The following is a 12,438-nucleotide window of genomic DNA, read 5'->3' as shown; positions in this document are numbered from 1 at the left end:
AAATGCTTAAAACCATATTGTATGTATGCATACATGCATAACTATGCAGCCTTTCCTAAAATCCCAGCCCCACTATTTCCTTCACCTTGGCACATCAACACGTTCGTCCCACATCCATACGTAGTCCCAAGAACTATTTTTACGCCATTACATCTCCATCCCCACAATGCATAAAAACCCCGCTTTTTACACACTCTCTCTCCCTCTCCACCACTTCTCTACCACAAGAAAGAGTCTAGATTCATTTCCAGTCCCCAGAATGACGTCACCACCACCCTTAACGATCCTCTTAGCGCCTTTCCCAAGACCAACCCCTAACTAGTATGTATGTAGTCTCGGGAAAAGGACAAGCCGGAAAATGGCAAAAGGACCAAGACAACTAAGAGCCAACCGCGAGTCAGCTGTATAAAACATCGCTGTCATAACTATCGATATCAACAGATCACAATGGCTTCTCGGACTAATGCATCTCGGAAGGCCGGAACTGAAGAATGCACAAAACTAAAAACAAATAGAATGTGTGCCACGAGTTATAAGACTGCCTATCCCCCTTGTTCTCAGTAATATTCGCTGGTTAAGCCTAGGAGAAACCAGTCATGACCTGCTTGGCCATTTCGTCACCCCAATCTGGCTGCGCCCGGTAATGGATGTTGTTGATTGAACACTCGGCCACGACACCATTCTTACTTGAATCAGTCAAGAATCCATCCACAGCGCGCACAATGGTTGATTGAGGCGTCAGCACCTTGGCCATGTCGTCCGTTATGGGGCCGTCAGATATATTGGTAGCAACCGCGCCTATCGCTTTTTGTTAAAACGATATCTCATTGGATAAAAAAGGAAAATGCTTCATGTCCAACATACCTGGGCATACGCAGTTGACGGTAATAGGCTCCCCAAGCGCTTCGAGCTTCTGGGCGAGGCATCTAGTTATACCGACGACCTATGCAGTAGGAAGATTGTCAGTACGCTGAGAGCGATATACTACTCGTGTTTGTAGGGTCATGTGGAGACTTACCCCGTGCTTCGCAGAAGTATATACGGGAAGACTGAGTGACGGATAGAGGCCAGCCATACTCGCCGTCGAAACCAGCTTCCCAGCTTTATCAGGATTCTTGCGGAAGTAGTGCAGTGCAAGATATGCCGAGTAGACGACACCAGTCAGACAAATGTCAAGGGCAGCGGTATTCGGCTTCACAGGCGCGCCATCTTCGCGTTCCTTAGCCGGCTCGTAGAAATTAACCCTGTCAATAATGCCCTTGGGTTTTCGTCAGCCAAAAAAAAATCGAAAAGAAAAAAAGCGACGTGAAGCACAACAGCGAAAGACAAAAGGGCAGCACTGACCGCATTCGCAAATACAAAGTCGAGCCGCGACCATTGTTTCCACGTCGCGACGAAGGCTTTAGCTTGCTGGTCGTAATCCGAAACATCAGCATGCGTAAAGAGCACCTTGTCACCGAGATCCTGAGCTATTTTATGCCCGCCCTCTTTGTTGTAGTCGACTATCATAACGTTCCAACCTTGCTCGACCAGGTGCTTTACGACCGACAATCCCATGCCCGAGGCACCGCCCGTGACGAGCGCCACTCGGGCAGATGATACCTGTCCAGTCGAAGTCATTTTGCTTCACACTACTGAGCGGGGTGAGGGGCGGGGTCTTGTAAAGGGAGAGGGGGAGAGAGAAACACGCGAATGAGCCTTCTCTTGTGAAGGAGGAGGAGGAGGAGAAGAAGAAGAAGAAGAAGAAGAAGAAGTCAAATGGATATGTAGTACAGACTGTCGTCGTCCGTGATTTTTGCTCATACTTACTCACGCTTTAACCCCAAAGTATCACTTCTCGGGCCTTTTATTTTTTTCCCGCATTCGCACCAAACTACTTGGCTTGGAATCCGCTCTTTACTACGTTCTGCTTCTTTTTTTTAACTTACTTACTTACTACATACACAGAAGCAGCAAATCTCCAAGTAGCCCAAGATATATCCAGAAGCAGTAGTAGTGGTAGCAATCACCTCTCTTTCTACCCTCTGCATCTCTCTCGTAATCGCTAGTCTAATCTGAGAATACTTTCAAGAAAAAAACCCCGCCATGACAAGCGCGAAAATGGAGAATAGCTTGCGCTAAGACTCCATTGGTTGCTCGGGAATGGATGTGCTCGCCAAGAGTACTTTTACTCTAGTCAAATGGCCTTGTAGTAGTCCTGATAGTATTAGTTTCCGCGCTACCCGGCGGACGAAAAAAGGAACCCCTCCCGGGACACTAACATATCCAAGATAGTGCTTTGCCAGATTATTGTGACCATGGATCTACCGCTTTTTAGAGTCTTTTATTTTAAAGGGTGTTGCAACGAGAAACTTTGGGATGTACACAAGGTGATGTGGTGGAAAAGATGATTCTTATTTCAGTATTATGACCATAAATACTGTACTTGTTGTTCTACATAATCTCCGATGTCTTTCCACCTTTTCCCATTCGCATTGTCCATTATTATTATTATTATTTTAGTATTGATAGTAGCTAGGCCTGTTTTGGGAATTTCCGGGAATTCCGTCTCACCAGCGGGTGGAATGGGGAGAGTATACGGTGGGATACCGATGATAAGCTCTATTTGTTAGAGTTCCCTGGAATTCCGTTCCGCCACCAGGTGAGAGCGGGAAGTACACAGTATACAATAAGATACAGTAGTTAAATCGATAGTTGGAAAGTAGAGTTGGAAGTCTTTTGTACAAGCCGTACATCTCCCCCTCATTACCCCACTCTTAGCACCGTATATACACATCACAGACATCTTTTTGCAAGAGAAATACTTGGGTTGTTCAATTTTATTCTAATTAAAAAGAATATGTAAAAAGAACACTTTAACATAAAATTAAGAGTCAAAAAATAGTAAATAGGTAAAACAAAAAAACGGATCAAGACGTGGTGGTAGACACGGGAACGGAAAGTGGCGGGAAAGAACAGGAAAAACGTTGACGGAAGAAAAGGCCCAGAGATTGATGGAAAAACGGATTTTGCATGTAGTAGTAGTAGTAGTAGTAGGAGGAGGAGGAAAAGTATCATTGATTGGGTTGCGTTGATTTCATACATACTACTACACAATAGAGTACACAGCAAGTACACATGCTTGCGGGAGTTAGTTGGGGTTTAGTCGGGCTGACAGACTGGAGAGCGGGATCTTGCCAAGCGAAAAAGGTGGGTGAGGGGTGGACTGTGTAAACGTGTGCGTGGGTGGTCGGGGGAAATGGGGAAATGGGAGGGGGACGTGATGTGGGGGAGGGTTTGTCACAATGAACTATACACGTATACGCGATTGAAACACTCCGGAAAGCTGCAAGTGCATGGTAGTTTGAGGAGGAGGAGGGGGGGGGGGGGGGGGGGGGTTGGTGGTGGTGGTTACACTACAGCCGTACACGGTGTGCGTGTGCGTCTACATGCTTGGGTTGGGCGTTGGGCGTCTTTGGCCCTCTCCATCACGAGGGGGGAGGGAGACGCATGTGTTGTACACATGTAATGTAACCTGCGTTGGGCAACCGGGGCACCCGTGTGTAATTGGGCTTGTTCGGTCTCTCTCTCTCTCTCTCGCCATGGAAATCTGTACGCCGACGTGCAGTTGACATGGCAGCTTTGTTTGCGCGCCCGCCGGTCGGGTTTACTGCAACACTGATCTGCAATGCGCGGTAGGGAGAGAGACAGGAAGTATGGGCAGGTGTGCATAAGCTTTGGGCAGGACGACGTGACTATTGTTGCCAAGGCAGCTTTGCGACAAAAGTAGAGCATTGGTATGACTAAAGGGTTGCGGCATCAGTTGCCGTGGCTTGTTGTTCCCCCTTCACAGCCGCCATGTTTGCAACACCAAGATTCCGGCCTTTGTCTTCTTGGCCAAGGGCGCTTGGGCGCATGATTATGGCGTCGGCTCATCCCAAAGCGGACCCAGACGACCGCGGTGCCGAAAGCGGCGACACATTCGGAGAGCATCTCCAGAGAACACCGAACAACACCATCTCTACTACTGTTTTCTTGCGTAATCAGCCTCGCAAAGCTCTACATGTTTGACTACATACCAAATCACCCACGACCAAACTGTCCTCTCTTTGCACTTGCGCACATACCTTTACTCAGTTCCCTTCCAACACACAAAGCACGCAAACTTGGGCCTACTACTACTTTACGCAACAAAGGCCAGCCACAGACGTCACCCTGCAGCGGGCCTCCAACTCCTGCGCTGCATCGCGCCCAATCTACTCCGTTCAAAAAAACCCACCTTGCATGCCACACGTTCTAGCCCCTTGTGATTGCGTCTTCCCTGTGACCTACTCCGCGGCCACCCACGTTGGGGGGAGGAGGGGACGCGATCGCCAGCCAAAACTGCGATCGCGGCGCTTGTCTAGACCACATGCTTCCCCCCAGCCAGGCCCTCTGATGTTGCATCTTATTGTCGATCTATCTGTCTGGACTATGTGTCTCTGTGTCTTTTTATTTTTTTGCTGGCTGGCTGGCCCTGCTCTTTCATGCTTTACCAATGTGGAGTCTCTTACGCTCTTGGTTCCTGGGTGAACAAAGCCGACGCGGATCCGCAGTTCTCTTTTTTTGTGCCTCCCTCTACCTAACGTTGGCTCCCGGGGACTTGCAGAGAGAGGGGACGGCACGCTAGCTCAGCGGAATTAGTGCCATAATGATGGGCGCTGCGGAACTACTTTTGGATACGGATGCTATGTAGGCCGTTCGGCGTCGCTTTTGGGTTTTTGCTCGTAAAAACGTGTCATGCCGTGATTATACCGTTTTGTTTTCCGCAAAGGCGAAATAAAAGGGAGGGAGGGTAATTGCTCGGGGAATAAAAAAAGGGAGAAAGGAGTGATAAAGGGAAAAAAAGGAGAGTGAGGCGAGCGGTTCGGGGACCTTGTGTTCTAGGCGAGGCTGTGGGGACGGAATCCTGGCCTCTATCCTTTTTTTCTTTCTCTGCATTCCTCGTCTTACGCATGGATTCGTTTTCTGCTCGCTTCTTCACTATCCCCGCAAAAAAAAAATTGAACAAGCAAGGGAAAAATAAACGAGGCTGCAAATTGGGATGAGAGGGTCTTTGCTGCAGGTCATGCGTCACGCATAGCGGGAATAAAGTGCAGAAAACTTGGTCAGGTGAGGTGGGTTCGAAAACATTGGAGTGCATTTGGTGTGATTGTGTTTCACTGCAAGTGCAAGAGAGAAAGAGACAGCTCGCGCTTCGGTTTCCCAACCGACCCAATCATGGGTATATGCCAAGTTTTCCTCCAAAGAGTAGCCTGTGCTGGGGGCGGATGGGTGCATGGCCCCAATCGACGCCACATGATGCACACCCTGTTTGCCCAAAACGCCTGCAACCGAGTCTTCCCGAAGAGAAGAAAGAACAACAAAAACAAACATGTGAATGGAAAGTGTAGCGGTGTATGAATACAAAGTGTATAGAGAGAAAAGCAAGAGAAAAGAAAACGTCCAGAAAATCTTGCATGCCCATGTAAATGCTAACCAAGTGCGCTGTCCCGCGCCGTTAATCCCCTAAGATAGGCCAAAGCCATAGTCGGCCCAAAAGGGTGGGAGAAGGAAGTGTTGCCAGAACACCTGTCGTCAAAGTCGCTAATGTCTGAATAAAACTCGTATTGTCGTGAAAAGAGGATGGGCTACCCCCATAATGTGTCGTATGGGGTTGCATGTTGGCTTCAAACGGACTATTGTGTCCTTGTTGATGTCGACGAGTTGTTGAGTTGAGATAGAGACGCGAACGAGTTTGTCATTGCCGAGTAGGCAGCTGATGGCAGCGCGTTGGTTGACGATGTGGACGAGGCACTGTTGCTTCGGACTTGCAGGTTGAGAGTGTGGCAGCTGTCGCATCGATCATTGAGGCGGTTGCAACGGCCTCGGCAGCCTCGCTCGTAGTTGGCGCAGGAGAACATTGTGTCTTGAGAAGGTTGAGGTGTTGTCGAGTGTAGTGATAGATAGTGGTAGCAGTAGTGGTGCTGGTGGTGATGTTGTAGTAGCGTGGACTGCGTTTATGTGTTGCTCGGACTTAAATAGCGTGTTGGCCTTTGGGGAATCCTTTAAGCCGAGGGCGAGACTTCGTAATATATGGGGCAGACGATAGCGAACGCCCGATGATGTAGACAGGCAGTTGCAGATATGCAGGGTAATGATTGCGTACTTGGGCCGAAAAAGTAACCGTAATCGATGGTGTCAGTTGGCGTCGCTTGGGTGCATGCAGAACGGGCCCAGTATAGTGCCTTAGTTGCCGGATCTAGCAAGGGAGAAGATGGATAGTCGAGCTGACAAAGTCAAGAGATAGGGTGTGCGAACAAGACGTGGGCGTGTGGACAGGCAGCTTATATCTTGAGCTTGCAGATTAGGAGGAACCTGCGGGTCTGGAAGCTAGTAGTGCCATCTCTTATATCCAAACTTGACGTATATCAAGGCAAAACCTTGCGTAACGCTGGAGGCTGCAAGAGGCTCATGGCAGTTGACGCGTCCAAGGGAAGAGTGTGTCATCGTAGATTATACAGTGGAGAGACCCGCGGCCAGACTGCACTTGGCCAGTGCGTTCTCACTCACCCGCCCAGGGTCTCGGCGGAGACCCTGGCCTCGTTGCCCATCGACCCAACCAAGCGCCCAAATCTTGATTTCTGCCAAAGCCGTGACTTCCGGCAATCATCATCGCGTGGCTTGCACCAAGCCATTCTTTCACCGGACATGGACACTGTACAAACATCCATACGTACCCAACACCCGCCCCGCCGCGAAGACTGACGTTTCCCGCCATTTGGTGACTCTGCCATTGTGCTGGCAGCCCGGAGGGTACGTGCCATAGCTTGCGACTGTTTCAAGCGACGATGTGCTGCAGGGACCGGGCTGGTAAGCTATGTTTCGCTCAATTTCTCCCAGGCGGCCTTACGGGGCTGAGGGCTTACTGTGTGTACTTGCCCACCGCACAGCGTGCTTCTGCATTCGTCCTCACCTTCGTCCACGCGTGCCAGAAGCCTCTAGAGCAGACCTAAGCCCTTTGCGATTATGCACCGCCCCAGTCTAGGCGTCTCACCCTTCACATGTCGCTCGTCCGCCCTGACCTCTCCTGACCCCATTTACCCGGCTTGCAGCTCGCAAAGGTCAACAATTGCCGTCAAAGGCACCAAATTTCGGATTTTGATAACGATTCCATGTCCGATCTCTGCCGCGTGGGTGCCGATGCAGACGCGGACCCTCCTACCGCTCTTCGCCACTCCTCACCACCTCCCGTTCGCGCCTCGACGCATTAATATGAGGATCAGCGTTCCCACCTATAGAACCAGACTTTTGCCTTGTGGCCTTATGTCCGGCACACATCCTCCGCACAATCTGGCCAGATTTTGTGGAGCGTGCAATCTTTCTGCTGCTGTGGAAATTTGGTCCACGCTAATACCTGGCTCACCTGGATCCGTAACTACGCAACCATTACCAGATTCTTGCTTGTTGCCCAGCCAGCCCCGTTATTTCCGCGCGGCCATATGCACCTTTTGTTTCTTTTCCCATGGGAAAGTCGCCTTGGGGTCGGCGTGAGCGACCCGATGAGCTGGGCGAGACTACGGCTGGCAATCAACGGTTTGATATCTTGTCACGTGAGCAGGCGGACAACATTGTATCCACGCCACACCCTCGCCACATGTTTCTAGTGGCCTCTGGTTTCATCCTAAAAATACCGATTGCGATAAAGCCACTGAAAGCATGCCATGCATCATGCGTCTTGTTTAGTCTTGACCTCTAAGCTTTGTCAATAACCTTGAACACTAAAATTCACCACTAAGAGTGCAATGCTCTTTGACTTTGGTACGTACGACATCTCGTACGACATCCCTTGTCGGCGCTTGGAGGCAAACCCGAATTTGCACATGCTCGGAGAGTGATCGAGAAGCTTCGACGTTCTCGTTATGTTGACTACTGTCGTCTACCACAGGTTAGGACTATTTCCAGCTCCTCGGCATTATGAGAAACCCGGGTAAAAAGAAAATGTTACCATTGCAACGGTGCAACTACCAGCAATCAACATGACACAATTTGATGACATTGTTTGCTTACTTCTCTCACCCGTAAGCCGGCAAAAGCGTACAGTCTTGTCCATTTACTTACAACCTTCATTTTATGACAATTGACTTACAACTAATGCCATGCTAAGAGTGCATGGGTTCGCTTGAACATGTTCGAATTCCATGAACCCACACGCACATAGGAATGATCACACATGCAAGTTTGGCTGTAGGGTTAAACTTAGCGGTTGAACTACGGGTTGCGTTCAGGGTGAAATTAGGTTCCGTGAACAAGGTAAGAGCACATGGCGGCATTGCGTAAATCTATCGATTGCTCCGTAACAAAATTCAAGACGTAAATCCGAGAGTATTCTACCATCAGCTTATGGAGGCGTTGGAGTCGCTGTTACTGGCGTCCGCCAGTAGGCATGTGCTTCCATAGCAGGGGTGGCTGTCGAAGAGTTGTCATCAAGGCATCTGCCAAACCATCCTTTAGTAGTACAGGTCGTCGTGGTTGGCTCACTAGATGTAGTCGTAATAGTAGCAGTGGCCGTAATGGTTGCTGTTGTTTTATCTTTGCAACCAAACCAGCCAGGCTGTTCAAGTTAGCAATGTTTGCAAGATTAATCAACCAGGAGAACATACAGTCTGACAAGTGCTTGTGCTCGTTGTAGTAGTCGATGAGCTAGATGATGTTGTCGACATCATGGTAGTTGTCGCATCCCGGCATCCCCACCATCCAGGCGTCTGGCATGTTTCTGTCCGAGTCCTTGAGTAGGTGGTACTTGTTGATGTTGAGCTCGTTGTCGGCTGCTTATGTGTGCCGTTTTCAAACTTCCACAAGTAACAATCAACACAGCCTACATCCTCTTCTAGACATGTTGCCGCTTTTTCGTATTTCATGTAAACGTTCTCGATGGCGTACCTCAAGCTGTGCGTCTGTGTGCTTTGTCTCCAGCCCCAATCTTTAACCACATCGTATGCACACTTCCTTCCGGCATGGCAAAGTGTTTCAAATGCATAACCGCCGATTGAGCAAAAGCTTGTAGCCCCATTACAAGTTCCCATGTACACCGGGTCAGCTGTGTGTCCAAAATGAAAGACTCCCGTGTCTTTCCCGGGAGGAGCAACGTCGCTAGCTGCTGGTAGTCCTAAGCGCTTCGCTGCCAGAGCCTGGGGATAAGCCTCAAATGTCACAGCAGGAATGCCATGTTGGAGACTGATCAAAGACGCAAGTACTCCACCTAAGCTATGCCCGGTTGTCATTACGTGGGAATTCGGGTAGAGCTTCATCACTTCTTGATAGAGCTCGAGAGTTGCGACATAGTACCGGTTTGGCTTCCGCAACTCGTCCTTTACACATTGCTCATCGCAGGCATAGGTACCGGTTTGACAGTCACACACTTTGCGCCATAGGTAGGTACCACCCTGACCGCAGCAACAGGATCCGTAAAGGTTGTCGTTTTCCTTGTCGTGCACAGAAGTTCCGTTGCCTTCGAACATGGCTACGGTAGTTCCTTTAACGGCCAGAATGATGGTGGAGTTGGTGTCATCGCTGAACACATGGCCGCGGATGCCGCTATCATCCCAACCGAAGGGAACAGAAGTGTTGTAGTCTTCATCCACATCCATCCACCCGGGATCATCGCGACCGACCTTGTACGCATCCTCTGACATGTTTGCAAAACTGATGATGGTTTCCTTGTCTGTAATATCCGGACCTGGGATGTCTTCAGCCATCCAGATGGGAGACATGGGTATCTGGCTATCATAGCTGTTGAACGATGGCCTTTGGATCTTTACTGGTGCTGTCTTAATGGCGAAGGGTCCGACATGAGAATCAACACCAGCAACTGCAAAATGCTCCGGTGTGACATCAAACCTTCTTGCGCGCGGTCCAGGTTGACCGGCACCGTGATTAATGACATGTCGCAATCTGAAGCTGTTTGGCCTCGGTGATGAATTGGTAGTTGCCGCGTCCGCTAAATCCGTGGACCCACGGGAGTGGCCAAAGCCGGTATAGGCCAAAAAGATACCCGCAATCAGAGCGAACTGCACAAGGATACCAACGGCAAGGAGAGAACGCCAGGGCCTGCCTCGAGCATTATGGGATGAAGTGTGAAATGACATGATATAGGAGCACTACAGGAGAGATGAAGGGGCGAGTGCTGAAGGTGTTATGATAAGCGCGTCGACGACGGCCAAGTCGCCGCCTTCCGCACGGTCGTGGCTCGTGATCGAGACGCTACGACAAAATAGGTTAGTTAGCTTTCCACGTCATCTGCTTTCACCCACGCGCACCGCTCATCTGCTGCCTGGAGACTCTGTCGTCTCATATACGATCAAGCTCAACGCTTGCGGACGGTAAAGGAGCATTCCGTTGTCAAGAGTTGTAGCGTTGTACTTGCGTGGCGGCCTGGGCGTCCCGAAAGCGTAAGAAATAGATGCAAGCTAATGCATCGTGTCCGTCTCCAGCCTAAAAAAAGCTAGCCATGTTCGACCGTTATTCAGTCGTGCCTTTTATCCATCAAACACGTTGGGTTTTTTTTTGTGAAAGACAAGTCCAAACTGTGCAATGCTGAGGTCCAGTCCGTATTAGCAAAGCACTCATGTACATCGGAAAGCGGTGTTTGCAGGAGAGGACGGACATGTAGTTATTTTGCTGATGCTGTTGAGCTATGTTGCGAAGTTCCGTAGGGAAAAGGCAATAGCAGTAGATTTACAATATATCGGAGTTTTGAAAGAATCTCTACATTGGCGGTTAAGACATCTTTGACTAGATCAACCTCCGTGTTGCGCACTCTTTCCAGTGCAGACACCATCTCTCTTCTCGCAATAAATACAGGTTCCTCTTATGATTCATCTTCAAACACCAGATCAGATTAAGGAATTTTCTGCTGAAATGTACATGGTTTTTGAATCCCTAGTTATTATTATGATAGGTCCACTGATCAGTCACTTAGCCCAACTAATGAAACGTTCGGACATGTCAAGCGATACGGGAAGGTGTTTTTGGTATCGAGGAACCTGAAATCCCGCCTTGAAAAGCATACTGTCCGTTGTTAAAAGGTCTGATGTCGTTCTACTGTTTGTGGTGGCTGCATTTTATGGCATCGTGGACTGGAGACCCCTACTTTAGTGAACCATTCTAACTGTCCCTGAGCGACGGCCGGGCGACCGAAGATGAGCAGGCAGCTTCCGACACTGGCAAAGCCTAGTACAGGATGCCAGACAGCTGGAGTTTTTGGTTGGATTCAGCGTTGCCATTGATTGCATCTTCTGGTCCGTAGTGTGTCACTGTTTGCTGTGAAGCTTCCATCCTCACATACTCATTCACGCCACTCATACTTTGACACCTCTACGTCGCTTCTGCTTTCGAATCCTTAGCGTCCGCACAAGATTGATGATAATCATGACCGCCATGATGGCCGTGATAGCCAGAATACACGCGAGCGGTGCCAGAATAGAGAAAATCGAAAAGACGAAGGATGCCATACTAAAGGAGTGGTTGTCTCCAAGTGACTTTGTGGAGAGCCCGACCTGCATAGCTGAGAGGACAATGGTGGTGTATGCGAACCAAGTGATGAGGCTGTTGATATTTTCGCGCATGAATGATCCATACGTTGTACAACCGCTAAGATACCCGCGTATCTCGCCCATAACCAAGCGGTATATCCAGTTCAGTCGCCCAAGGCGTAGCTCGCCGTATATGAAGCGCTTATTGACTCCTAAATGGCCTTCCATGACATCTGTCGATGGAGTGAGAGCTGAGTTGAAAGGTGCTGCTTGAGGCAGGGTACAGATGATGTCGCTCACGAGCGACAACCACCCAGCCCAGGTTATCTCTTTGGGAATGAGTCCGTGGAAGATAGCTAAGTTGTAGTCGACCTCTCGTTCGATGAGCGCAACATACGATAACAGGAATCCAAGTGCTGTCTCGTACAAATGTTGACGCGGGCAGATTTCCGTTTGCCAAAATACCGGGCAAAACAGGAAACGGGGTAATGGTTTGATGAGTATCGAGGAGGACTTGGAAGAAGACCAGATGAGATGTAAATCCAGCTGTTCCGTCACTATAATCTCCCTTCCTTTGACGATCTGGTAATGGAGTGGCCGGGGCGCTGTTGGAAGTCCGACAAGCCATAGCCAGTCGTGGATCTCGTTCAACCTCCGGACATTGAATTCGATGTCAAGAAATGCGCCAATATTGGTGTTGACGGGCTCAACCTTATAGTTTTTGCGGAACGTTGCTGGTAGTAAAGGCACCTCTGGCTGTGCGATACCATCAGGACTCGAGGTTTTCAGGGGCGCCGTGCGAAACGGCACCGGTAGCTGTTCACTCGCAGCTTGCGAATACATTTTTTTGAGAGACATTCAGTCGAGGAGCAATCGATCGTCTTGTTAGAAGAGAGCATAGCAGCCT

General features: G+C 49.5%; 4 protein-coding genes across 4 annotated transcripts; all 4 read right to left on the bottom strand.

Annotated features, from left to right (window-relative positions):
- Positions 1-289: 289 nt before the first annotated feature.
- Positions 290-1,765, bottom strand: PSV08DRAFT_406445 (uncharacterized protein). The gene is made up of 4 exons (XM_014222649.1): positions 1,345-1,765; positions 1,019-1,258; positions 865-943; positions 290-798 (listed from the first exon to the last, which is right to left on the bottom strand). Exons 1-4 carry the CDS (start codon positions 1,618-1,620, stop codon positions 581-583), a joined length of 813 nt encoding a protein of 270 aa, XP_014078124.1. The 5' UTR covers positions 1,621-1,765; the 3' UTR covers positions 290-580.
- A 3,913-nt stretch (positions 1,766-5,678) lies between these two features.
- Positions 5,679-6,166, bottom strand: PSV08DRAFT_255130 (uncharacterized protein). Its single transcript, XM_014222648.2, has one exon. It carries the CDS (start codon positions 5,919-5,921, stop codon positions 5,697-5,699), a length of 225 nt encoding a protein of 74 aa, XP_014078123.2. The 5' UTR covers positions 5,922-6,166; the 3' UTR covers positions 5,679-5,696.
- Positions 6,167-7,963: 1,797 nt separating this feature from the next.
- PSV08DRAFT_397868 (Alpha/Beta hydrolase protein) lies at positions 7,964-10,188 on the bottom strand. Its single transcript, XM_014222647.2, has 2 exons — positions 8,661-10,188; positions 7,964-8,611 (listed from the first exon to the last, which is right to left on the bottom strand). The coding sequence occupies exons 1-2, from the start codon at positions 10,143-10,145 to the stop codon at positions 8,399-8,401; spliced, it is 1,698 nt and encodes a 565-aa protein (XP_014078122.1). The 5' UTR covers positions 10,146-10,188; the 3' UTR covers positions 7,964-8,398.
- A 904-nt stretch (positions 10,189-11,092) lies between these two features.
- Positions 11,093-12,406, bottom strand: PSV08DRAFT_213408 (uncharacterized protein). The gene has a single exon (XM_014222646.2). It carries the CDS (start codon positions 12,387-12,389, stop codon positions 11,358-11,360), a length of 1,032 nt encoding a protein of 343 aa, XP_014078121.2. The 5' UTR covers positions 12,390-12,406; the 3' UTR covers positions 11,093-11,357.
- Positions 12,407-12,438: the final 32 nt, after the last annotated feature.

The sequence above is a fragment of the Bipolaris maydis genome, assembly GCF_028858645.1.
Source record: "Bipolaris maydis strain C4 unplaced genomic scaffold PSV08scaffold_1, whole genome shotgun sequence".
NCBI classification, from domain to species: Eukaryota; Fungi; Ascomycota; class Dothideomycetes; order Pleosporales; family Pleosporaceae; genus Bipolaris; species Bipolaris maydis.
Note: the sequence above shows the minus strand (reverse complement) of the source record. Positions and strands in the feature narration are given on the sequence as shown.

What these genes read in the sequence shown, in the direction of transcription:
- PSV08DRAFT_255130 (XM_014222648.2), bottom strand. Translation starts at nt 5,921, where the DNA reads ATGTTCTCCTGCGCCAACTACGAGCGAGGCTGCCGAGGCCGTTGCAAC.
- PSV08DRAFT_213408 (XM_014222646.2), bottom strand. Translation starts at nt 12,389, where the DNA reads ATGTCTCTCAAAAAAATGTATTCGCAAGCTGCGAGTGAACAGCTACCG.
- PSV08DRAFT_397868 (XM_014222647.2), bottom strand. Translation starts at nt 10,145, where the DNA reads ATGTCATTTCACACTTCATCCCATAATGCTCGAGGCAGGCCCTGGCGT. An exon ending in GCACAAGCACTTGTCAGACT is followed by an intron (nt 8,612 to 8,660) that starts GTATGTTCTCCT and finishes TAACTTGAACAG; the next exon opens with CCTGGCTGGTTTGGTTGCAA.
- PSV08DRAFT_406445 (XM_014222649.1), bottom strand. Translation starts at nt 1,620, where the DNA reads ATGACTTCGACTGGACAGGTATCATCTGCCCGAGTGGCGCTCGTCACG. An exon ending in ACTTTGTATTTGCGAATGCG is followed by an intron (nt 1,259 to 1,344) that starts GTCAGTGCTGCC and finishes CGAAAACCCAAG; the next exon opens with GGCATTATTGACAGGGTTAA. An exon ending in ATACTTCTGCGAAGCACGGG is followed by an intron (nt 944 to 1,018) that starts GTAAGTCTCCAC and finishes CCTACTGCATAG; the next exon opens with GTCGTCGGTATAACTAGATG.